Source organism: Ambystoma mexicanum, chromosome 6p (genome assembly GCF_040938575.1).
Source record: "Ambystoma mexicanum isolate Mex_15411 chromosome 6p, UKY_AmexF1_1, whole genome shotgun sequence".
Lineage (NCBI taxonomy): Eukaryota > Metazoa > Chordata > Amphibia > Caudata > Ambystomatidae > Ambystoma > Ambystoma mexicanum.
This window is the reverse complement of record NC_090935.1, coordinates 300,776,388-300,802,443: the sequence shown is the minus strand read 5'-3', so window position 1 is coordinate 300,802,443 and position 26,056 is coordinate 300,776,388. Positions and strand designations below refer to the sequence as shown.

General features: G+C 43.5%; 1 protein-coding gene across 1 annotated transcript in view; it reads left to right on the top strand.

Moving 5' to 3' along the window:
• The window catches only part of ATP8B1 (ATPase phospholipid transporting 8B1), a 958,513-nt gene that overhangs the window by 211,759 nt on the left and 720,698 nt on the right, over window positions 1-26,056 (top strand). Inside the window, exons 5-8 of the mRNA XM_069627043.1 lie at window positions 7,533-7,631; window positions 7,736-7,797; window positions 24,023-24,095; window positions 24,178-24,248. Of these exons, the coding sequence (XP_069483144.1) occupies window positions 7,533-7,631; window positions 7,736-7,797; window positions 24,023-24,095; window positions 24,178-24,248 (305 nt within the window). The remainder of the gene's footprint in view (window positions 1-7,532; window positions 7,632-7,735; window positions 7,798-24,022; window positions 24,096-24,177; window positions 24,249-26,056) is intronic.

Below are 26,056 nucleotides of genomic sequence, written 5' to 3'. Positions count from 1 at the left end.
GGCGGGAGTCAGGTTACAGTCTGTCTGTAAAGGCAGGAAGCGAGGATGAGTCCAAAACTCCACAGCCCTTTGTCTTCCTCCTTGCCTGAATGGGGACAAATCCCAGTGGGTGACTGGCTGTTCTGTCTGGACAGGGAGAGAATGCAGAGGTTGTGTTGTAATTCCTGATAAATATTGCAAACCTGCAAGCTGAAGACAAGTCGACCACTGGAACTGAAACCGAAGAGGGTGATGAAGGAAAAACAGCAGAGACGATTTCCAGCAACCGGAGAGCCTGCTGTGTAACCTCAGCCTGCTGTAGCCCTTCCTTCCAATCGACCTGGGGACTCCAAAAACACCCCTGACCCAGAGCCTGATGAGACCCGATAGACGCAAGAAGACCTGCATTTAGAGCCGTTCCACGCGTTGCTGGTTCCGAATCCCGCTGAAACTTCATGGGCATCCTGGTGTATCTCTAGAGACACAAATTGAGTCCAAAAAGTCCCCTCAACAGAGTGCCTGACCTTTGCAACGACAGGAATTCAACTATGGTTTTTTGTCTTCTGTGCTCCTTGAAAAGGCGCCAAATCCACAGAACCGCATTCAGCCGCAAGGACAACCTTGTCTAAAGCCTTCTTCATTGAGCCCTGCTGCAATGTTTCTTCTGAGGTCTTGTTTTCAGTCACCACGACAAGGAATCCACTGACCGGGTATTTGACTGCAGATCCTAAGGGCCTCCTGCTGCAAAATCTTCAATGCTGAGGTACTGTGTTGGCTTGGGTATTTACTTGCCTTGTCTGTTAGGATTTCTGTGAGCTGTGGGGTGTTTTCCGTGATTGGGAGGTCTCTTATAGTGCACCCAGTCCCACTGCTAGAATCCTGCTGGCGTGTCTTCTGTGAAGCCCCTGGACCCTCTTCTAACCCTAGAAGTAAAGTACTCACTAGTTTGCCCAGTCTTCCTGAGGAACTCTGGATTTGCTACTTAAAAACCTATTCTGACACTGTCTGTTAACCACTAGATCCCCCTTCTGTCACTGAGAACACTCATGCGCCAAGAACAAGGGAAAGACTTTAAAGGGATTTGGCCGTTTGCCTAGAAAAGAGAATGTGTTTAAAAGTCACTTACTTGTAAAAGAATTGGTTGGTAACTGTAACTCTGAGTGAACAGTTAGAAAAGTTCTTACTTTACCTTGGATGTGTGATGCACTATTCTTAAAAGTATGGTTAACATATTACTTTTCCTTAAACTGCTTCTACATTCTAATAAAAAGATGTGAAGGTATATTAAGCTCCTGTGATTAGGTTGTGCCTCTTCCCAAAAGTAATGTTAGTTTCACCAGATTCACCAGTTTCAACTGTTGGTATCGCCAGATTAGTCCTGTTATGATAATTGTAGGAGTGTCCCCCAACTGGGTCTTGCTAGCCTGTCCAGAATAAGTCTGTATTAGGTTGTTGCCTACCTAGAATAACGGAGTCTTTCAGTAAAGTGTAACATTAGGGTTTGCGTTCCCTGTACTGTTGTAGACCGACATACATAAGGTACTTGTATAGATAGGAAAGATCTAACCTGGACTTCATTGTGAGGTTAAAGTATATGGGTTTTACTTGCCTTGAGTTAGCTGTGTGCCATCGCAAAAATAAGTTGCCAGAGTTACTGCTTATCTGTCTTTCACTGATCTCAAAAGCACCTGTAATCAAATATTACATCCTTCGTTTTTACTCACCTAGTATAACTGTTATCACCAAAGTAGTTGTACATTTTTACTGTACCTGCAATAAGTGTTCTACTATTCACAAAGTGTATTGTCCAGTTGACAGATCGTGATTTGTACTGTGTCACTGTACGACTGGTAGGGTCTACTGCCCTCGCCTTACTGAATGTAATTGTGAAAGTAACCATTGGTTTTTACTCCCAAAGAATAGATATGACCTGTACTGAATGTGTATGAAAAGGTTTTGACTTCCCTAGAACTACTGTTACATGTTCCAAATGAGGTTTATACTTTGGTCTGTGTACCCTCAAGTATAGTGTTTTGATAATTGTGATTACATATCATGTGTGATGGTACTTAACTACCGCTAGATTTATCTGGGCCTACCTGTATTTAAATAAATTCTCTATTTTTACATAAATAGTGTTTCAGAGTTTCTTTGGACCACTTGTATTACAATTTCATTTGTACTGATTGTACAGCCCTCGCTCCCTCCTAAAATGTCATGATCTCTGCTTCCAAAAGGTCAGGGTTTTCCCAACTCCCTTGGAAGCAGATTCATAACCCAGGTTCCGAGTGCCAACCAGTCCCAATTGGGACCTTTTGGACCCAGTCCTGGCGCCAGTGGCACCAGGCTCATAAATATGCCCAGTACCAGCGCTGGAAGCGCCGGGCTCATAATGCTTGGGTGGACTTACCTGCAGCAGACCATGCTGCTTACTTGCCTGCCAGTTGAGCCTCTGATCCTCTTCTGTTTGGAACTACTTTTCCTGTTGGGTGGGGCAGGAGCCACTCCCTAGGTTCAGAACACTGGAACTCTTCTGGAAAGCAGGAACTCTTTTCTTACCTAGGCGTGGCTGTGGAAGGAGACACCTAAGCACTACAGGAGGCTATTTAAACCACACCCGATGGATGAATCTTGCTTTGCATTATTCTGCATCCTCTGCAGCAGAACGCTCATCGTGTCTTCTGCATCTGATCCTGGGCCTAAGGAAAAAGGCTTACCATCCTGAATCCAGTCTTCAGCAACACCTATAAAGACAAGAAAGAACAGGTTAGCATTACGGTCTTCAGTGACAGCTCTTCACTTACCTGGGCCATCGGCTGTCACCAACGCCTCGCGCTGCATTCTGAAAGACAAAGGCTTACCTACTCTTCGTGCGCTCCGGAGGTCTTCACACTGCATTCCGGCATCTGAAAGACAAAAGCTTACCAACTCTTCGCACGCTCCGGAGGCCTTCGGCGCTGCATCCCGCATCTGAAAGACAAAACAAGGTGCGTTTAAAGACATTGGGGAACTTTAATACTCACGTGCCATTACTCCGTTCCACATCTAACCCAGTGGGTATTCCGGCACCCTGCAGCCGCTCCGAACTTGTACCAGCAAAATAAAAAGACAGTTAGAGCGCATCGTGAAGCAGGCAACAAGCGCTTACTTACGTGCTTCCAGGCGCTTCTATTCATCACACGTGCTCCAACTTCAACTCACTTCAGCCCGTCATCCACCATCGCCGGAACCCTGCAAAACGAGAGACATCATTACTAAAGACTTTAAAGACATTAGAATTACTCGAAACTTACCGTTCGTGCAGTAAACGACGGACAGCAGTCCTCTGAAGTCAAGAGGCCTGCTCCCCTTATCCAGTGAAGAAACTGGTTACAGCACCCTGCCCCGAGGCAGATGGAGAGCACGGCGTTCACTTACCTAAGGTGAGAGCGTTAACCTTCGGGGTTCTACAGGAGACGAGAAAGGGAAGAAGAGAGAGACATTCAATAACCCAGTTCATTAATCCCATATTTTCTATCTGCAGACATCTTACCCTTCGAGTCAAACATACAGTGCACAGAGGTCCAGCCCAAAGAGCCAGCCGTGTGTTACACATCACCTTTGAAGATACGGTATACGCCCAGTCAAGACCGGCGCCTCTACGGGAATCAGGTGAGCGTTACATAAAATGAGCCTAGCTGCTCTGTCTACGCTACCATGTACTCAGGTGGTACAGCCTTACACGAAGGGTGGAGTCTTATACTGCCTCAGTTGAATGGTTTTGATGAAGTTGGGTAGAACTTCAGAAAAACTGTCCTACCAGCCAAACAAAAGCCACAATTTTGGGGGATTGTAAAATGGAGGGAAAATTGCACCTGAGGGAAATCTTTCCTAGCAATAACAGCACAGCCAGGCTCATCTTGAGAGAGAGGGTTGTAGGAAGGTACACAACTTGTAGCATACATATGTAAAAATAAAGGTTTATTTATATATCCCCAGATAATTCTTTAGAAAGGTAAGTAATATATGTCATACACACAATATATAAAAACCCATACAATGCTTATGGGAAGTAAACCAAAGCATAAACCACATTTAGAATAACAGTATGCAGTTCAAGGTGAGTAAAACCTAGTGTTACACATTTAGAATGGCTGAATGCTATTCAAGGGGAGTAAAACCACACCAGTAGACTTTTAGAATGCCAATAGGCCAATTCAGGATAAGCAGACCCTATTCGTAGGGTATCGCACAAAAATACTGTGTATAAAAAAAACCAAATGGTTGAAATGATCGGATTTCGGCTGTACTAAAATTACGTACAGCCGAAAATGCTGAACATCTTAACCATTCGGTTTTCTTTATAGTGTATAATAGAATCTGGGGTGTCCCCTGCATCCAAAACAGTTTTGGAGTCGAAAGGACCCTGAAGCGCTGGTTCCCAACCACGGAAGTGAAGGGAACTGGCGCTGCAGGGACTCTGTGGCAGACAGCGAAGTGTGCCGCCAAAAGGTAAGTAGCAGTGTGGGGAGGGGGGGAATGGGATCTACAAAGGGGATTTAGCTGTGGGTGCTTATTTTGAATACGAACATTTAGAACACAACTTTTGTCTTCAAAATAAGAAATAATAAAATAATCACATATATTTTATCTGTAGTACTATGTCACTTATTCTGTTTCGGGAATAATATAGTTATACCAACATTACTTTTCAGAATAGTGGAACACAATTCTAAGGTAAGCAGTAACTTATGAATTACTTTTCAGAATGGTACTATGCATTTCAAAGTTGAGTAAGGACTCTGTATTACGCATTTAGAATGGAAGTATGCTATTGAAGGTGAGTAAAACAGTTTTGGTAGTAAACCCTTTCATGAATATTTACGCACACAAACTTGCATAGCATCTCTGTGCCTCGCATTTGAAGGTCCCAAATTGGTGGCTGCGAGGATGTGGAACACTCTCCCCTTAGCCCTTCATGCTATCCAAGTTCCCGTTTCCTTTTGTTTCGGTACGTTTAGCACCACGATGCCTCTGGAGTACGTACGCTCAATAATGACTAATATAACATTACTTTTCAGTGGAACACAATTCAAAGGTATGTTGAAAAGGTGTATGGATATCAAGTGAGATTTTAATGTGGGTCTATGATTGGAGTGGGTCTACATTTACATTAAAATATATCGTACCAGAGTTCGTTTTCCAATATGTGGTCCTTCCGCAGATAGCCACCCCCAGGTACCAGCTCCCTTTCCCTGCCACATAAGGGAATCTTCCATCTAGAGAATCAATGAAGATAGTGCTAGATTCGTCACACTATCAAGTGGGACAAAGAGCCCCCAGTAGCACTGCACAAAAGGTGCTGTGTGCCTCAAAAGTAAATCACATATGCCTTTTTTTAAAATTTAGGAAAACAAGACTCCATTAAAATAAAGTACAACAGTAATGAACAAGGGTTCCCACAAACAGAGGAACAAGTGAGTGTGGAAAACGCTCCCAGTTTTAAAGTATAGCAATAAGTGCTGGGGGTCTCACCGGTGAAGGAGATTTGGCATATAAATCAAAACCTGCCTAACAAAGACCATCAGTTCACCTAGTAGAAAGAACAATCCCTATAGTATGTAGTTCTTTATAATATTCTCATGAGGATGGGTAATAGGATAAAGTGTACCACCTGCAACCGCATGGCCTTCCTGTGGACTTAAGTGGTCCATATTCCTTTTTTTCTCAATTCAACTCTTCCAAAACTATTGCACTTACAGTACTTCTTCACACTCTGGTCATTCCTGATTTGAACACCATATATTTATGCTAGTCCGCCTTTATCTCGAAGTTGTGTATCACAATAGCATTCTACCACTATTGCAGCAAAAGTCTCTTCTTTGTAATGTGCTGGGGTATTAATTCCAGCTCCCTGTAGGGAGTGCTGCAGCATTTTTAACATCCATTCTTAAAACCAAGTGGAATGCTACAGCACTCCCAACAGGCAGCTAGAATTAATCCCCCCCCCCCCCCCGCACAAGAAAAAGCCCAGCTGCGCCTTGTGGACAGGAAATATAGATGCTTTTCCTTGAGGTTTGTCATAAGACTGTGCAATCAGAAAATAGTTCCACAGCTAATTCATGGAGCAGACACGCTGGATGAAGGTCTAGATTGGGCTAAATTTGAGTCTAGAGTATGGAAAAGGGTTTTGGCATTACCTTTGGGGACTCCACTGGCGGCAATCGGACATGGCGAATGGCGCGGATAGAGTGCTTGCATACGCAGCTACCTAGATGCATTTGTATACCATCAGAAGGTACCTTGTTCGTCAAGCAGTGAGTTTTGGACACATCGAACATGTAAGAGCCTAACCGTGTGGATGGGCATTCGCTTATCATTGACAAATGGCGATTCAACAGAGCCTGACCTAATTCCATCCCCCCATAGAGTGAAAAGGCACATCTTTGAAAATGACTGGATTCTTAATGGACAAATATTGTCCAGTTATAAGCTCTTTGATAATTTCATATGTCAAACAGCTTTATCTATTAAAACATCTGTCCAGGAAATGTAGAGACATTCTGTTGAGAGTAAAGCTCAACTTGTTGCCTACTAATGATGGACTAGGCGCAAGATCCAAGACTCCTAAGCAAGATAATCTGTGCTGTTTTTGAAACATTGCCAATAAGTCATTGAAACGTCGATTTAATAAAAGCTCTGATGTCCGATTTGACATATTTGGGAATTGTATACTAAAAATTGGTATCCATAGCTGGGATTGATGTGGACTGCCTTTTTTTAGAACCTGTGGATAAACTATGTATAGCAGCAATGAAATTTGGAAATGATTTTTAACGAAATACCAATGAGTGGAGATTTATTTTTGATAATGCTGAACTGTCAATATAAATTGCTGCTATGTGTTTTTGTATTTGTATAGTGTATTTTAGCAGGGTTTGTGTTTAGAATTTGATTTGTGTGAAAAGTTTCTTTGCTATGTTTGTTTTTTTGCACTATTTGAAACTAAAACGCACAATGCATAAATAAGCAATGCAAACAGTAAAGGTTAGAGTTGAGACATCCACATTGATTCTTTAGTCTATAGCAATATAACAAGCCACAAGACTTTGAAAACACTTGTATTAGTAATTTGTTATTTGGTCCCCTTCACTTGCAGTCCCTAGTGCAGGTGCTCAGTAATGCAATATTCAGGTATGCCTTCTTGTTTGTTCCGATGGGTGACTCACTCCAGTGATGCAAATTTCGGTTTTTGCAGCATGAACTTATTTCACATGATCTGAATTGTCATGCCATCTCAACTTTGCACGTGGGAATTTCACTTGTTTTTCTTGAATATAAAATCCTGTTTGCTCGCCGCCATGGGCATATCTCCAGTTTATATCATAAAGCCATTTTTCACCCATTCAGCATCTTCAAATTGTCTTTCTATTGCTGTTGCCCTCCTCTTAACCTTTGTTTGATGGTAATTGTTTGTCCATCTTCTGGAACAGCTACGTTTGAATTTTAATGATCATATTCTAACTTTTATAGCAGATGGATAATTTTCTTTTTAAATATAATTCTATTTTTAGGCTATTCCTGAAATATCTTCTGTATCCTGGTCTACAACGTTGATCCCCCTGCTGTTGGTACTCTCAATAACAGCCATCAAGGATCTAGTGGATGACATTGTAAGATATATTTTCTTGAATTTTTAAAACAAAAGATGTTGCCTTGCAGCAAGTTATAAACCTATCATGTATATCTCATATATTTTCTCCAATTTCGGTCTCAGGCCCGTCACAGAATGGATAATGAAATCAACAACCGGGCATGTGAAATTATAGTGAATGGCAGGTATTTCAATTTTATTTATATATCACAATTGTGTTATAGTAGCATGGTTATAAAGCAGAGGTGATTCAATGTTTGTGTAGCATATTTGTCCTCTGTGCATATCTAAAAAACCATTATCCAAGTTTTGGATCCAGTCCAAATTCATCGTTTGAGACCAGGATTCCCTTGGTCCAACCATAATGTTTGGCTGTCAAAAGGTAAAATTAAAACTTTAATGCACTTTTCTTCAGATTCGATCAGTAGTTGGACACAAACTGTAGCAAAAGGAAAATATTTTTGAAAAGCAGTTGTGCTGTATGACAAAACAAATCCTAATGGGAGAGATATAGCGCAGATGTTCTAGTTTGGCCTGCTCCTGACAAAACAGTAACCTGTATCTTTTCAACACAGGCTAACTATCCATTCCATTTAAGAGGCACTACTTCTGTCCTGGTTTTAACCTTACACTCTGGAACTTGCTGTCCTGAAATTCCCACTATTAACACAAGTCTACAAGTCACAGAATGCAAAGTTAAAAGCAGGACTGGATCAATGTCTCCCAAACTGAATGGAGAATGTAAATTCTCATCCAAGTGTAATGTGTTTGGTTTCCACCCCCAAGTCGGTTGAACATCATATAGGGATGTTGCCTGGTGCAGTGAACCTTGTATTAGATTCTGCTTTATTAAGTTTACAAAGAACTATTCCCTATTCCTCAGCTGAGCAATTATTGTATAGTGAATAGTTTTCTGGTTAACACAAAAAAAACAGGGTCCTGATCTTTGGTTATGTTATTTTGCATTTATGTAGCGCCTTATATACCATTGGTATGGTCTGAAGGCGCTGGTGGGTTGAACGCCCTCGGGAACCGAAGTTCGGGTCAGTAGAGAGAGTAGGGAGAGTCCAACGGTGCGTGTGCGCACCAGGTATGTGTGCAGCTGGTGCGGAATTCGTGTAGTGGCTGCTTCTTAGCGGTAGGTGTGGTGGTTGAGAGATCAGGAGTATGTGTTCGCTCTGGCAGTATTTATCCAGACCGAGTGTGGCTGCGTTAGGCCAGAGGAGAAAGCCTGGCTGGGGGGGGTGAAACCAGCAGTGTGTTATACCGAATGGTGTCATAGTTTCTCTGTGTTCTAGTTGAGTTGTGGTGTAAAGAAGAGAGTAAGCGTGAGGTGTGGTATGATATATGCTCTTTCAAATGTTCCCTGCATCCGAAGGCATATTATGTACGTCACGCAATTCTATGTGATCAAGTCCGTTCTTTGCACGTTTATTCATTTCAGGCATTCAAGATTGCCCTACACACTTCTGTCTGCTCGACACACTCACGCACTCTAGTCCACCTTGCGTGCTCTAGTCTATCCCTCATTCTCCAGTGTGCCCCACGCATGCACTCCTGTATTCCATACGCATGCGCTCCTGTCGTCCCCACGCATGCACTCCTGTCTACCCCGCGCATGTATTCCTGTCTGCTTACGCGCTCATCCACTCTGTACGCTCGTCCGCTCAACATGCTACTCGTCCGCTCAACATGCTACTCGTCCGCTCAACATGCTACTCGTCCGCTCAACATGCTACTCGTCTGCTCTGCGTACTCATCTGCTCCACATTCGTCCAATCTACACACTCGTCCGCTCCACATTTATCCGCAGAGCAAGGAGTCATGGTTTATGAATGGGATGATTGTATTTATTTGGAATTTACGTGTGCCACTGAATTTTAAAAGTTGTAGAAAAGCAGGGATGTGCAGCTATGCACTGTTTGGTCATAATGAGTGATGCCATCCTATAGGCATAGTGCAGGCAGTGTATGAATGTAAAAAAATGTCCCCATAGTATTCTATAGAGTTGAACTGTGGAATGGTTTTGTCTTGGAAATGCACCAGGAGAGGGCGGCCGTGATGGGAGACATGTACTGTGCCACAGCAACCTTGCCACAGATGGTACTCTTGCATTTTGTCCCAGTCTCCAGTCCCCCAGCAAGGACTGCGCCAGCAAGCGTGCGAGAAGGAAGCACTGGGTCCTTGTATATGGGTCAGTTACAGACTCAAGTTTATTCAGGTGACCTCAAAGTTACAGGTGCTTGCCGGTTACAAACTGGGGATTTCAGGGTGTTGGGGGAGTTTTCCTAAAATCTACCCAAAGGTGAGACTCTAGAAAACTATTCCTCGGTATACAGGCCCAAACTCTTAGTACAAGTCGGTACTACTCAAAGGTTTGGTACAATGGCAGAGCAGCCAGGCTTATCTTAGGAGGAGGATGTAAGCTGTAGGTAAGTGCAATGAACTCGATAAATACATAGGCCAAAGAAACTCACACACTTGTAGTTATAGTAAAATTGACATTTATTTTATATACACAAGGCAAGGTTATATTCAGGTATGCAAGTACTATTTAAACTAATCAACACAATAGAAAACATCAGCAATACTTCAGGCGAGTAAACCAATAGTAATGAAATGGACAGGTTATGATCTTCAATGGTAAGTAAAATCACTTATTATATATCTGTTCTGTTGTAGGAAAAAAGGTTATTTAGCACCAGCTTTAGCAATTCAATACTTTCATGGACGTATAATACTTTTGATAGGCCACAAGGCTTTAGCAGTCCATCCCTAACTAGTTGCGAGTTCTTCAGAGTCATTTTGGAGGGAATGCAGTTAAGACACAGCAGCAGATAAGGTAAAGTTGATGATTAGTTGGTAGACTATTTTGTTGGTCAAAAGGTTAGTATGGACATTGGACAGGACTCCCTATATGTGCACAAGCATTAGGCCTGGGGGAATGGTATGGGTAAACACTGTATTCAGCACTCAAGTAACTCAGGTGTGACAAAATGACTTTAGGTAAGGACTACCCTGAGCCCCACAGTACCGGAGTAGTGAAGGAAATGCAGATGGATTCAGCGGTGGACCAGGTATTCCTCTGTCGTGGTGATGAAAGGAGGGACTCTGGAAGGGATGTCTCAGCAAGCCGTCGAGAGAAAGGTCTCTCCGCAAGGAATTCTTCATACTCACACGTTGGTCTGAAGTTTTGGTGCTCTTTTACAAGCTCCAATGATGAACAGCTACCGCCTGTTCAATCTGGCTCGGTTCTTCGGTCCTCGGATGCTCTGCGTATGCCAACTTCTCTGAATGGATGGGGCCATAAGGTGCACAAGGTGTCAGGGTGCATGTAGTTTCAGGGTGCTGTGATGAATCACGGCATTCAGTCACTTCTCCCAAGGAAGCTAGGGTGCTGAGCCCGCTATGTGACACCCTCCATAGGGGCAGAGGCATGCTGGACCTCACCAGGAGAGAACACTGCTCCCCCACCCCCGGGGACAAAGACTCCTGTTTTAAAGTGGAACTCCAAGTTACTCACATCCCACCTCCAACAGCTTCCATCCATAGAACTCATGAAGAACCAATTAATGTATGTTACTGTGGTACAGAATCATTACATACCTATGTGAAAGGTGTTGGAGAGTTTTACTGAAGTCCACCTATGGTAGGACTGAAAACTGACTCTTGGGATTACAGGGCTCCAACTTTTAGGTTTGCCCTGAAATACCCAAGAGGTTTGGTAATAGTAATTGGTTATTTATAACACGCTTAATACCCAGAGATTTCTAATCATGGGCCCTGGGGATCGAACCAGTGTTACTCTGTGTCTTGCTTGCAAGACAAGCACGTGGCCCCTGAGCTATCCTGAGACTGGTAGCTATGGCCGAGCAGCCAAGTTTAGTCTAGGAGGGAGAAGGGCTGTAGTGGGGCACACCTATTGTTTGGAATATATTTATACACAGTAGCTTTATTAAACTATTTATTATAAACACTAAGGCAGCTAACATAATATTCAAATTACAGGTAAGCAAATGTATTCACATCTGTATATATACTAAGACTTTCGTTAAGCATTACTCAGTTCAATAGTAACCTCTTAGATGATGTACAGGTAAGTAGTAAGAGTATCATTCAAGTTGTTGCAAATCTATTCTTATAACCAATATTTAAAGTAAGTTTAAAGTAAGCGACACAGATACTGGTATGTACTTTTAAGCAACCTATACTTTAGAAAGTCCAGCCCTATCTGTGAATGAGTCTCAAAGTTAGTGGGGACACTCGGTGAACATGAGCGGAAGAACAAAAAGGCATACTGTCAGTTGTCATGGTAAGCTTCTTTTATGTTGCAGGTATGTAAAATGTTTTGTTAAATGGTGGTTCAGGGAAGTCGGGCAGACCCCCTGGAGGAATGTAGATCAAAAGGACCAGTGTCCTTAGGCCTGGGAGCACACAGTTGGGTTGTCCACCCCAATGTGTCTCAAAGCTCAGGAGGATTCTGAGTCAACACAGCAAACACCCAGGTAAGTACCTAGGAGCGGGACTGTACCTTTGCATGGTGACAGAACTGTCACCTGCAGGGCCTTGGGTGAGGCGACTGCAGCTTTTTTGGATTCTTGGGCTGCAGGCTGAAGAAGGAACTTTTGGCAGAATCAGTCTGCTTCTTGCAATGGGATGCTCATGTTGAGGAGAATTCTCAAATGTTCGAATTCCTCTCTACCTTAAGGACACCCAGCACTTTTGCTTGATTTTAGGACTTTTCATTTTTAACCTGGAGAGAGAGAGAAAGACCCTTTGTTCCCACTCTCTCATGTATATTTCTGTTATTTGGGCTTTGTTTCTTTTGGTTGTGGAGTCTGACAAACTCTATAGACATCTTTTTACATTGTGGCACACAGCACCTTCAGTGCAGTGGCACAGGGAAGTCTTTCAGATTTCCCAAAGGTTTAAATACCTTCTGTTTGTCAAACTACTGTTTCCAAGAGCAGTTCTACACCCAGCACGCACTCTTACAATAGGGTGCTGGAGGGGTTACTTAGTATCCCCTTTGTCTAGTTTCTCATGTAACATTTTCCACAAATAATGGCTGGTGGCAGTGATTTACTTTTAACTACCGTAGTGTGTTTTTACCGTGAGCTGCGTTTGTAGCTGCAGTAAGGCACCCATGGGTGCCCATTTTGTCAAAATGGCCCTGGTTGCTCTTGAGATTTACTCTGCGCAATCCAGATTTGGTTCCTTTGTTCGCTTTGTCTTTGGTGGGATTCATGAGTTAAGCCCACCTCTTGCTCCAGAGTGTCTGGCAGGGGCAGGAGGTGAGGGAGGTTCCCAGAACTCCCTGTGCTTAATCCCCTTTGTTACAGGAATGCACCCAAATGTAATTAGCCGGCTGAGATGCGAGGAGCTGACACCGCGAAGTGCCACTGAAGTGATGTTTGCCTTTTGCTGTTGCCGATTGTCCCATTGCAGTGCAGGAGTCACCAGAAGTCCTCACTCTTGTCCCATGACTGATGCACAGGAACAACATGATCTGCAGAGCTGCACAGGAACAGAAGCCAGCTGGAATCATTTCCAGGTTTTAGTTGAACAAAAGCAAATACTTAGTGTAACAACTCTACAATAGATAATCGCCGCCTGCCACCACTGTGAGGCAAGATTTTGCGCAGTACCCTTTGGGTGCACTACAGCAATCTTGACCTCTTGGCAATATGAAACCAACCTTTGGTATAAGTCTGTACTACACAGGTTGGTAGTGTGGCTGATTAGCCAGGCTTATCTCAAGAGGTGTCGGTGTGAGCTGTAGGGGAGTTGTACAGAGATTCAGTGACAAGTATCCAAACAAACTCTTACACCCAAGGTTTCTTGATTAAACAATTATGAATTTAACAGTCAGAGTAAGCATTCTTCAATGGGGCCAATATAACAGTAACCCTCAAATACACTTCAAAGATACACATTCTTAAAATGTCCAAATCAACAAGTACCCATTTGGGATGGCCCATAGACACTACCTACACCCTTAGGTGACTTCAATAGTTAGGCTGCTGGAGACATTAATATATCACTGTTGCATTTAAAATCAGGTTTAGGAATATGTTGAAGGAAAAAGGTTATTTAGAACACCACAAGAGATCATACAAATATTTTGATGCAAGTAAGGACTTTTGGTAACTCCCAATGCAAAGTTAGTTAGCCCCTTCTTGGAAGGCAGACACACCTAAGCAGAGGAGAGAGGAGTCATTCAGGGTGCCAGGCCAGCCAATGTTGAGTTGGCAAAGGTCAAAGTGAACTGAAGCACTTCTTGCAGGTAAATAAAAGTCTTGCACAATGTTTTAGAAGTCTTTGTGGAATAGAAGAAATTCAAATCAGCTTGTGTAGGGCCACAAGCTGATTAGGATTGTGAGGTAAAGAAGCTGTTAGTAACGCTACAGAGGCAACCGAGACAAGTCTCCAATGAGGACAAGCAAGTTGGCACAACAAGAGGTAAGTTCTCTCATACTTTACTGTACCTTTTAGGTTGTAGAAAATTGCAGCAGATGACTACTGTTCCTGTGCAGCACTATACATCCTGGTGTTCTGGGCCTCCGTCGTGAGGATAAGAGGGAGATCTTTTGGGGACTCCTGCACTACCATGGGACGGGCACCGCTCGCAAACGGCAATCTTCAAACAAGTGGCACTTCAGTGTTCCAGCTCCTTGCGTCTACCGCAAATAGCAACACATCAGTTCCTGACTGTTAAGATGGGCTTTCCTTGCATCTGGGGTCCCGCACTCTGTTGAGGGGACTCTGGCTCAGCCACTCCTGCTTCCTGGGAGCCCAGAGGATCGTCCTGGAGCTCTTGGCCAGCTTAAAAGCAACACACACAATCTGGTGTTCCTCTCCCTGGCAATTCGGTTCCAGCAGCAACTCCAGTGGGATTTCAACCAGCTCTGAGAGGATGTCCTGGTGGCTTACTTTGGAGATCATTGGTCCCACCAACTCAAAGGGAGAAGTCGTCTTTGCAGGGGCTTCTCTGTCAATACAAATTTGGAGTTTCAGCAGCAGGGCTTCACCGGTCAAACCAACAGTACAGGAGTTGCAGCAGGCATCCTCTTCAAGTTGTTCTTAGGATTCCTTCGTCCAGTGGTCGACTGCCTTCCAAGCCAAAAGCCTCACCTTTTTTTATGCAGGTTTATCCCATTCATTCCAGCCTAGCTGTCGGTCACCCAGCAGGGTGGGTGTCCTTGCCAGACAGCTAGCCGGCCAATCACCTAAGAGTGCATTCCTGTCTCCTAGGAGACTAAGCACAGGGAGTTTCAGGCACCTCACTCACTTCCTGCCACCACCAGACACCCTGGAGCCAGAGGCGAGCTTCACTCTTGAATCCCACCAAAGGCAAAATGAACAACGGGACCAAACCTGGTTTGGCGTGCAGGGTAAATCTCACGAAGGACCTTTCCACAAAGAAATGGTGACAAAAGAAGACCGGGGCCATTTTGACAAAAATGGCACTCTTGGGTGCGTTACTGCAGCTGCGAACGCAGCTCACTGTCAATGCACACAACAGTAGTTAAAAGTAAACCACTGTCACAAGCCGTTCTTTTAGGAAAAGGTACCATAAAATTGTTACATGAGGAGCTAGACAAAGAGGATACTAAGTAACCCCTCCAGCACCCTATTGTTAGATGGTGTGAGCTGGGTCTAGAAAGTTACAAAGGTAAGCAAAATCAATTTCACTTTACTGCTCTGGGATAAACTGTTTCCCAGAGAAGGTATTTAAACCTTGGGGAAATCTGAAAGACTTCCCTGTGCCACTGCACTGAAGGTGCTGTGCGACACAATGTAAAAGATGATGCCTATGGAGTTTGTCAGACTCCACAACCACAAGAAACATAGATAAAAATCAAAGTAAAATACATGAGTGCGAAAAAGGGTCTCACTCTCTCCAGGTTGAAAATTGAAATCCAGCAAAGTTGCTGGGGGTCTCCAAGGTAGAGCGGATTTAGCACATTTCTGAGCATTCTCCCGAACAGCTGAAGACCCCATTGGAGTCTCAGCCAGTGATTCTTTAGTGTCCCTGGGTCTGTGGGAACAGCAAAATGTATAACTGTATTCCAGATAACACAAGAATATTACAATACTTGTTGATGGCCAGGAAACCCCTGCCATTAGAGACACTGGGGCCAGCATTACAGTGGTGGATGAAATCTTTTTCTAACCTGAGGATGTTGCTAAGGCACCCAAAGGCCCCACTAAGCTTGCTGGAGACCCTGTCCAGATGGTTCCAATACTACCCGCTCTAAGGTTGCTACCAGTCCTTTAGGGCTATTGTTCATTCCCGTTGACAAATGACTCCATTACCGCTGGCAATTATCACAATTCGGTTTTCTGTGAAGTAAAGAAATGAAACTGTTAGCTTCTCAATCAGGGAGAGGTGTGTATGAAGATTAGCGAAGGTTTATTTTCTATTCTATGAATATCTAATGGAACATAGAAGAGAATCATTTAATATGAAGGAGCAGAATAGGAGGACAAATTGGCTTTCAAGTGTCATTTTTCAAATGTTTTTAAAGGGTATTGATTCTCGTCAAATGTTAGCAGATTCCTCTTCAACCTCCTTTTGAAAGACTTGATGAAGATCTTCCCTTGGATGTTTTATTTATGAACTTGAAAGATAAACTGGTAAAAAGCAAACACTTTTAATATTAGCCAAAAGTAGGCTTTGGAAGGAAGTGTTCACTATGTAACAATTCCAAGGATTATTTTGCCAAAATCCTAATTGTAGTTGAAAATACCTATAAATGGGGTATTTTGTATGATCTGATTGGAAAGAGTTGGTGGAATAAAAAATGGCAGACTTTTATGAAAATATGAAGAAACGGCACAGCTAAAGCTGTGTGCTAGCACCTTTTCAAAGTTAGACTCCAAGATGAGATTGAACTTCACATTTCTTTGTGTGGTGCTCTGGTCTAGAAAACCTGAACCACATCTGGTATAATTGCAGGTGAACCTGCATCTTGCCCATGAATCCAAAATTCTAAAGTGCACATGTGCTTTATAATTTATTTTATAAAAAACTTTTAACCATGTTCAACCAAGTGACGCAGGGCACTCAGATACTTCACACTCTAGTGAGAGCATCCTGTGGAGTGCTTGGTCGAGGATCCCCTGGATTCTCTGTCCCAAGACACCGGATCATCCCATGGGGCCATCCAGGGCCACAGTCTGTTTAAAGGAGCACCATCCACACTTTGGAACATATATCCTTGAGTCCTATCTTGGTTATAATCTTATAAGGGCCCAGTAGATGATTTAAGTACAGTGCGTTTCTGAGCAAAAGCATATAGTGAAAGATTTAAATCCCTAAAACATCCATAGTCTGCACTAGATCAGATATCTGACACCCCACATTCTTCAATGACACTTGTACAGCGAGTCCACACAGACATCAGAGTGGCACGCCAGCTTTCTATGGCACTCAGAGTTTTTGACGCTCATTTTGCTCTTTGCAGGGTGACACTCGATTGGGATGAGAAAATTGAACCACATGTAAATGCTTTAATCTTGCTCACCTCCTTTGTAACACTCCACAGAGCAGGAGTACCAGTTCCCTAGCCCTTTGAAACCAAAAGAGCCATGAATTTCCCAAGGCAGCACACTGAAGTGAAGTGAGATCCAGGATGGAAGACAACAGTTTAAGCTTTGGTCTGGCCTGGGCCCAAAAACTCTGATCAAAATGTGAAGCAATTAAAATGGTAGAATCACAGCACCTCATTGCTTTACATGCAGGGGTGCAGCCCCTCACAGAAATCCCTACCACAGGGGATGGGGCATAGGACTCAAACGCTCATGCAATGGGAGTGTGTGGAGTAGGAGCGGGGTAGTAGATATTTGATGTGAGCTTGACAACATGAAGAGATGTGGCGATTGTGAAGTGTGTTGTAAGAAAAGGAGACTAATGAGGCCACAGGCAATATCAGGAAGGTATGAGGGGTGGCACACTTGGCAGAAGCCCAGAGGGAGAGGGGTGAGTGTTGGCTAAGAACTGATGTAATAACACTGAGACTACACAACACTCATTGGTATTAGGTAACCCACCACCTATTGGTATAGGTCTGCACTACACAAGTTGGTAGTGACTGAGCAGCCAGGCCTATCTCAAGAGGGGTAAATGTGAGCTGTAGCGATGAAATACGTAAATCCAAGTAACACTAACACTTAAGGTTTCAGTTATAAATCATTATTTAACATCAATTTGTAAATAAGCGTTCTTTAAAAAGGGCACAATATGTAACACTGTAAATATATTTTAAAATAGTTTTCAGAATCAAACAAGTTAGTAGATACTCTGGATATGCTTCTTGCACAATTGACAAGGACAGTAATGGCATTGATATATCACACTAGTTATACTTTGTAAATTCTGAGTTTGCAGAAAGGAAAGGTTTAAGGAAGGAAAAGGTTAGACAGGTTCTCGGATATGTGAGGACAACAAAATCTTCCAATGAAATCTAGACAACCCTTTCCCAGCAATAACAGTCTAAAACAAGTTGCCACCTATGAGGGACAAACAATATCCGTGAATGCGCTAGAAGATTCTTCAGGTAGCCAGGACAGCAAAAGTCAATTTGAAACGGTCTATGGAGCTGAGGCACTTCTTAGATAGAAAGTCTTGCACAAAGTTAGAGAGTGTGTAGAAAAATCACTAATAGGGACTTAAGCTGTTAAGCCTGTGAAAAGCAGAGTTGGAATCAAGTCTACAGGTAAGCCACTGCAAGTCTCAACTGAGAAAAGCACAGCTCAAAGACACAGAGGTAAGTACCCCAATTCTAAACAGTACCTCTTGGTTTGAAGAAGTGGTCCAGCTGGATTCTGTCCTGTTGCAGCGATGCAGACCCTGGGTTACTGAGCCTCAGTTGTGGGGACAAAAGAGAGGACATCTAGAGTGCTCCTGCAGCGGCACTTTGTAGGTGAGCGGCAGCTAAGGGCTCTTTTCAGTTCAGCGGCACTTGCAGTTTCAGCGCTTGGTAAACGCACTGTGTCGAATCTCAGATACTGGTTGGGCTTCCGTCACTCCTTGCGTCCTGTCCTCAAGCTCTGGTCGTCCTGCTTATGGAGGGTCCTTGGAGATTCCTGGAGCTTCTGGCTGGATTTAAGACGTTCTACTCTATTACCGATTTCTCAACCCCTGGTACTCTGTTGTTGCAGCAGCGAAGAAGTACAGCCAGACGGGAAAGATGGTCCAGTGAAGTTGGTCTCTGGGTTAGTTGGTTCCACTAACCCAAGGAAAGAAGTTGTCCTTTACGGAGCTTCTCTGTCGATTTTGAAAAGTTTCAGCACAGCAGCAGGGCTTCACTAGGCAATTCAAAGGTCCAGGAAGATGCAGCAAGCTTCGTTCACGGTTTCTTTGTCTGGTCTTTCTCCCAGTGGTCGACTCTGCCTCTAGTCCCAAAACCCTAGGCTTTAAGCAGTTTTCACCCATTCATGACCAGCCTAGGCTGTCAGTCATACAGCAGGGTGGCTCTCCTGAAAGGATAGCCAGCCAATTAGGACTGGTTGCATTCAGGTATTCCTAGAGACATAGGACAGGGGTGTTTCAGGAATCTCCCTCAAACTGCCTTTCCAGACACACTAGAACCAGAGGCAGGCTTTAGGGCTAAAGCCCACCAAAGGCAAAATGAACTAAGGGCACAAACCTAGCTCAACATGCGGAGTACAACTGTAGAAAGACCTCACAAACAGAAAATGGCGAGAAAAAAAGACACTGGCCATTTTGACAGTCACCCATGGGTGCTATAGAGCAGCTGAGGATTCAGGCTGCGGTACGAAAGCACAATGGTAGGAAAATTAAACCACTGCCACCAGCCATTTAAAGTAGGGAGGGTAACATAAAAATGTTACATGGGAATGTAGGATTGTGGGCTACTAGGTATCCCCTGAGCACTCCACATAAGATGGTGTGTGCTGGACCTACAAAGAGAAAAGGTAAGTAAAGTCAATTTCACTTTACTATTCTTGGGAACAGTAGTTCACACGAGAAAAGGTATTTAAACCTTATGAGAAATCTAAAGTATTTCTCTGTGACACTGCGCTGAAGGTGCTGTGTCACCATACACAAAGTAGATGCCTATGGAGTTTGTCAGACTCCAGAAACAGTGGAAACACATAATCCAAATCAGGTCAAAACGCATGAGAGAGTGAGAAAAAGTCTGTCTCACTCAAGGGTTAAAATTAACAAGTCCTAAAATCCAGCAAAAGAGGTGGGGGTCTCTAGGAGTAGGAATAGAGGTAGAGGTGATAATGGGGGAGGTAAAGACCCTAGGAGAAGGGAGGTAATGTTTGCCCTTTCTAAATTTGCATGTGGCAACTGGGGAAGGCCAACCAGTTGACTGTCTTAAATTGGTAAAGAAGCTACACTACTAGCTACAACTTGTGTTGGAGATAGTGACATCTACAGGCACTAGAACACATACCAGAGGTAATTGTACCTCACCAAAAAGCTGAGACCAGCAGGAAAAGTCTGAGTACCCTTGAGGCTGAGTGTACGGGAGGAGGTAACCCAAACCTTTTCAACTTTTAGAAGGAAACCCTCACTGTTGGGAAGAGAACATCCCGACACCTTAAATTCCTGAGTTTGGCCCAGGTGAGAGCTTTTGTGTGCAAAATAACATCTGTTTTAACTAAAGAAACCTTTCAGCCTCCTTGTCAACCCTACTCAGCTTTAGGTCAACTGCTAAAACGCCAAGTAGTAGCATCTCTCACCAATCTAAACTTTGACCCTTTCTTTTCAATCTCCAATAGGTGCATACATGATCTGACCATACAGTCTCATTCATTATGCGACTGTCCCAGTCTTGCTTTTTCCTGTGTCCGCCCTTTTCCTTGCTAGACCTCCTTATTTGTTAGCATTGTCTTCTGTTGTACTTCTTAGTGGAAGGCCCCGTTCACTGCCCTTGCATTATTTCCTTTTTGGACAAATTAGTCCATGTTTAACATAGAGGGGTCGCTTGGGCTGAAGGAATTTACCAGCAATGCTTTATTTGTAGTGGACCAAGAAACATTACTTTGACCTAAATGCTAGATCCGCTGCGTTGTATATTTTGTCATTGTTAGGCGAAGTTTGTATGCAGTACCCTTTGGGACCACTACACACAAATAGGACTACAGGTGTAAGCAAGACCAACCTTTGGTATAAGTCTGTACCACACAGTTTTTTGGTAGCGAGCTGAGCAGTCAGGCTTATCTCAAGAGTGAATGTGAGCAGTACAAGTAGTTACACAGAGGACTTTTAATCACAGTGGTTCAAGTAGGCTCTTATACTCAAGGTGTCTTGGTAAAACACTTAATTTATTTCACAGTCTGTTAGAAAACATTCACTAGAAGGAGGCAAACTATATCACACAAATATACTTCAGTACTTCACAAGGTGGTTCTGAGGCATTTAACTTTGAAGGAGGAGCAAAATGACATTCAGAGCATTTGAAGTATGAGCAAAAAGGCATAAGTGAATAAAATTAATATTTCAGTTCTTCTTAGACAGTGCAAATAGTTTTGAGTTCACCAGAGGAGTTGATTCAATGCAATAGGTTAGGCCAAAGTCAATGGGCTGAAGTCTTGTATAGGATAAAGCAGTTCTGGAAGTTAAACTGAAAAGTCTTTGGCAAAGTTCTCAGAAGTAGTTTGTAAAAAGATTCATATGTTGGATCACAAGCTGACTAGGCCTGCAAGTTGCTAACATTTCAAGCACTTTCGCAGTGAGAGGCAAGTTCTCTCGGTTGGGTTTTCACAGTACCTTACAATGAAGAAAAACTGCAGCCGAAGACGTCTGTTCCTGACCGTTCCTGCAGATCTCGCTGTTCCTGAACCTCAGTCGTGGAGACAAGAGCGAGGACGTCGGGGGACTCCTGCACTGGGACTGATCAAAAAGCTGGCAAAGGCAAATCTCCGATTCTGGTAGCTTTAGTCAAGCACACAAAATGGTGCCCTTCTCCTTGACTATTCCGTTTCCTGCAGCACTCTGAGGAAAATACAAGCAGCTCCGCGAATGGTGTCCAAATGGCTTATAAGTTGATTGGTCCCACCAACTTAAAGGGAGAAGTCCTGAAGGGCTTCGCTGTCGAGATGAACTTGGCGATTCAGACCTGCAGCAGGGCTTCACCGGGCAAACCAATGGTCCAGGAGTTGCAGCAGCCGTCCTCTTCCAGCTCTTCTTCGGTTCTTTCATTCCAGTGGTCGACTCTGCCATCCAAGCCACGAGACCAGGGTCGGACTGGGACAAGAAATAGGCCCGGTCACCCAAAACAAAGTGGCCCATCCCTCGCATCACGACCCTTGACCTCTGACATCACCAGAAGTGATGTCATTTTACCCCACCCCAAAGTGACATCCCGGGAAGCGCTGAAACACGACCTTTCACCCCTTGACAAAACAGGAAGTGGCATCAAATGGCATTGTTTCTAAGTATACTGAATTACTGTGAATCCAGGCAGACTTCGAAGGCCAAATGATAATGTTATTGTATCGCACTTATGCTTAAGCTCTTTTTTTTTTTAATAGAGCAAATATGCATACAATATCACCCAACCTGTGTTGGTACTAATTTATCGACCTAATAAGGATGAAAGGCTTTTTGAAAAAAATAATACATTTGAAAAAATAAAATATTTTTTTCTTCCAAACCGGCCCAGGCATGGCCAGAAACTGGCCCCCACTCTCCAGGGCCGAGGTGCCAATCCGACCCTGCAAGAGAACCGCCTTTTATCCAGTTTCCTCCCATTCATTCCAGCCTAGCTGCCACTCGCCCAGCAGGGTGGCTGTCCTTGCCGGACAGTCAACCAGCCAATCACGCCAGAGTGCATTTGGGTCTCCTAGGAGACTTAAGCACAGGGAGTTTGGGCACCTCCCTCACTTCCTGCCCACCCCAGACACTCGGGCGCCAGAGTCGGTCTTCAGTCCTGAAGCCTGCCAAAAGCATAGAAACAAAGGGAGCAAACCTGGTTTGGTGCGCAGAGAGAAACTCTAGGAGGACCTTTCCAAAAAGACCTGGCGAAGAAAGAAGACCGGGCACCGTTTTAGCAAAGATGGCAGGACCTGTTTAAACAGATGGGGCTCAAGGCGCCATCTTGAAAAACATGGATCCCGCGACTTAACGCTACCAGTGTTCACTGTCGGGAAAAATCATGGTAGTTTGCTGTAAAACCACTGCCACCAGCCATATCGAGATGAAAGGGTAGCATTTGACTGCTACATGAGTTTCTAGATACGGGGGATACTAAGTAACCCCTCCAGCACTCTATTGTAAGATAGTGTGTGCTGGGTCTAAGAATTTGGAACGACTAGTAAAGTCCATTTCACTTTACTTTCTCTGGGAAACAGTAGTTTATCCCAGAGAAGGTATTTAAACCTTGGGACAGCCTAAAAGGCTTCCCTGTGTCACTGCACTGAGGGTGCTGTGTGACGCAACTAAAAAGATGATGCCTATGGAGTTGTCTAAAACTCCATAATCCAAGAACATAAGAGTAAAACATACATCAAAATACATGAGAGAGTGGGGGGGAAAAAAGCTCCCACTCCAGGTAAAAAAAATCAAGTCCTCAAAATCTAGCAAAGTTGCTGGTGGTCTCTAAGGTGAAGGGGTTCGGCACATTTATGAGAATTCTCCCTAACAGTCATAACTTTGTTTATTTTATTATCCATTTATAAAATACAAAATGGAAAAGCAAACTACCCAACAAATGAACAAAACATGACATAAGGACAAAACCAAATGTTAGGTGATTATTTCCTGGACACATCACGCATCTTATAATCGAGCATTGGCACCACCAGGTTTCAACTTCATTAGTAAATGCCGATCAAGAATCCTGAATTGCAGGACGTGTTGTTAAATAAATGGGGACCAGGCAGCAACATATCTGTGTTTTTTATTTTTGTTTATTTATTTTTAAACTTGCTCTGGCACTATTCAGTGGGCCGTAGGAAAACTTGGAGGCAACACGTTTGCCTTTGAAGCAAGGCAATGCAGAGCAACACAGGTTTGAATGCTGGTCCTGCACTGATTGGACTCGGTATTAAGCACTGTATAAAGGATTAATTTAATTAACGTCTGGTCAACGCCACTTTAAGTTATCGGAGCTACCTGCTGGAATCAATCTTGCAACCATTTGCTCCCAAGGGGACCACTGCTCTAGCATAGTGCTTCAAGCCATTGTGGTGTAGTGGCAACTGGGAACCCAGGAGAGCATGGTTGAAATTTCCACTTGACGGACTTTTTCTTCTCTGTGCCTCACTTCCTATAACTTCCAAGTGTTTCACGGCTGGCTCAATGACATTCAGCCCTGTATGAGAACTAGACATGGCACACTTGAATTTGTTTCCTGCAGCTGAGACATAATGTACAGAAAGACCATTCTAAAAATAAAATGTTCACAAATCCTTTCTTATTGATATTAGGTTTAAGAAAGCCAAATGGAAGGATATTCGAGTTGGAGAAATAATTCGCCTTAAGAAAAATGACTTTGTCCCTGTAAGTAAACAGTTAATTGCTCTTTCACTTGTGGTTTTGTTTGTTGGTTATGTTATCTCATGTAATTTTTTTGTTTTGTTAGGCTGATCTCCTTTTGCTGGCCAGCTCGGAACCAAACAGTCTTTGTTATGTGGAAACAGCAGAACTAGATGGGTAAGTGGAAATGAGAGGTTTTCACTCTACCCTTTCTGCTAGAGTAGAAGAGTGTGAAAACAATAATTGAATACCTTTGCTTCAGTTTAACTTGCTTGGGTTACGTCAGTCTAGTAGTGTGCAGTTAAATCTACTTTTTCATTTTTACCTACCCTTTAAGGTTTAACTTTTCTATTTCTTTTGATTATCCATGCTTATCAAATTAAGTGCTTGTCTGTGTGCCCCATATACTCGCTGGCACAATGGCTGTGGAGTGGTACCAGTCAGTCCAACCCACTTCCTGAGCCACAGCTTTCCCGGGCAAGCGCATGGCTTTATATGGGATTTCCGAAGGCCAAACAATATGGCAAATGAACGAGCGAAAAGCCTGTGGCGATTTTAGGGCACTAACCGCGTTTACTAGCCATATGTGTAAACGGCAATGTGCCCACCAGAAATGACGCAAACATTTTAAAAATATATCCACTATCACCACCTTGTCTTTAGGTACATATAATAGTAACCAAAATCCCAAGTGTCCAAAACTAGGGTAATGCAATGAAATGAGGACACTTTAGTAAGATGCTGTGTGCAATGTTAAAAAGTTACGAAAAGAAAAAGGATACATAGTTTCACAGTACTTATCGTCTGAAGGACTGATCAAGTTCCCCATAACTAAAGAGCAACAGGCCAGGGAAGTGAAGCTGAAGGCTCAGGTCAGGATAGGTTCAAAAGCAAAACGTTTGGGGGTCCAAAGAACTATGGAAGGAAAGCTGCCATAATAAAGTTTGTTACAGGTGAGGAGCATTTTAATTGTTTGGTTTTAGATGAGTGGTGGGGGTAGAGGGCGGGGGGAGTAGAGGGAACATACAGTGCTGTGGTGCAGTCGGTAGTAGAGCAGATATGTCAAAGTGGTAGCAGAGTCCTCCAAGGTCATGTTGGAACTAATGAACCCCTGTCTCAACCCATTATTTGTAAAAGAAGTGCACTGTCCCTACTGTCCAAATGTAACCTGGGTATCGTTCCACGCATCAGGCTGTTGCAAGGGATTTTCAGAATCGGCGCTATAGAAAAGTTCTGAGAAGCCATTCAAGGTAATTCGCAAGGGCTTTTCAGACTGCGTTTTACAAAACGTTCAAGGTAGTGTAGACTTGGAAATCTATCCTAAGGGAACTTGTGGTTCAAACAGAAAGATGGACTAGACTCTGCAGAATTTGTAGCTATGGTGTAGCATTTAGACTGCCTTAAGGCGAGACAAGCAGGCTGGTGGATAGCTACAGTTGTTTCCTAAAGTGTACACTATTGATATACTGAAAAAATAGTAAAAATAAAGGGTTGCAAATAAACCTAGCTCAGACGTACTTGAGCTGTAATAGTTTCTGGGGCTTGTGAATCTGCTTAGATTCTCATGCTATACATAGGCTGTCGTGGCTGGTTCAGAGTTTTTTTCAAACTCAAAAGGTCATTGACAGGGGCGTACCTGAATTATTCCTATCCTACGTGATGATGCTTCATGCGTTTATGTCCTCAAAGAGAAGCTACCTCATCTGCAACAAGCCATACAGTAGGTAGAGTGAGGGGACTCCCTTTATTCCCTTTCTATGCTTAAACCATGCCCATTCTTCTCCTCTACATTAATTCTGCTTCTAATCGTCAAGGCCCAAATATAAAATACCCTGTTTACATTTTTTAGCAAATCTTTCCTCCCCAACCCCCCAGCTTTGACAGCTCATCAACATCCATATGTTGTGGAGAGGTCCATTGGCAATCGCAGCTACACAAATCGGCACCACAGTGGAAATGGAGACATAGGTGCAGAGGGGTCGGGA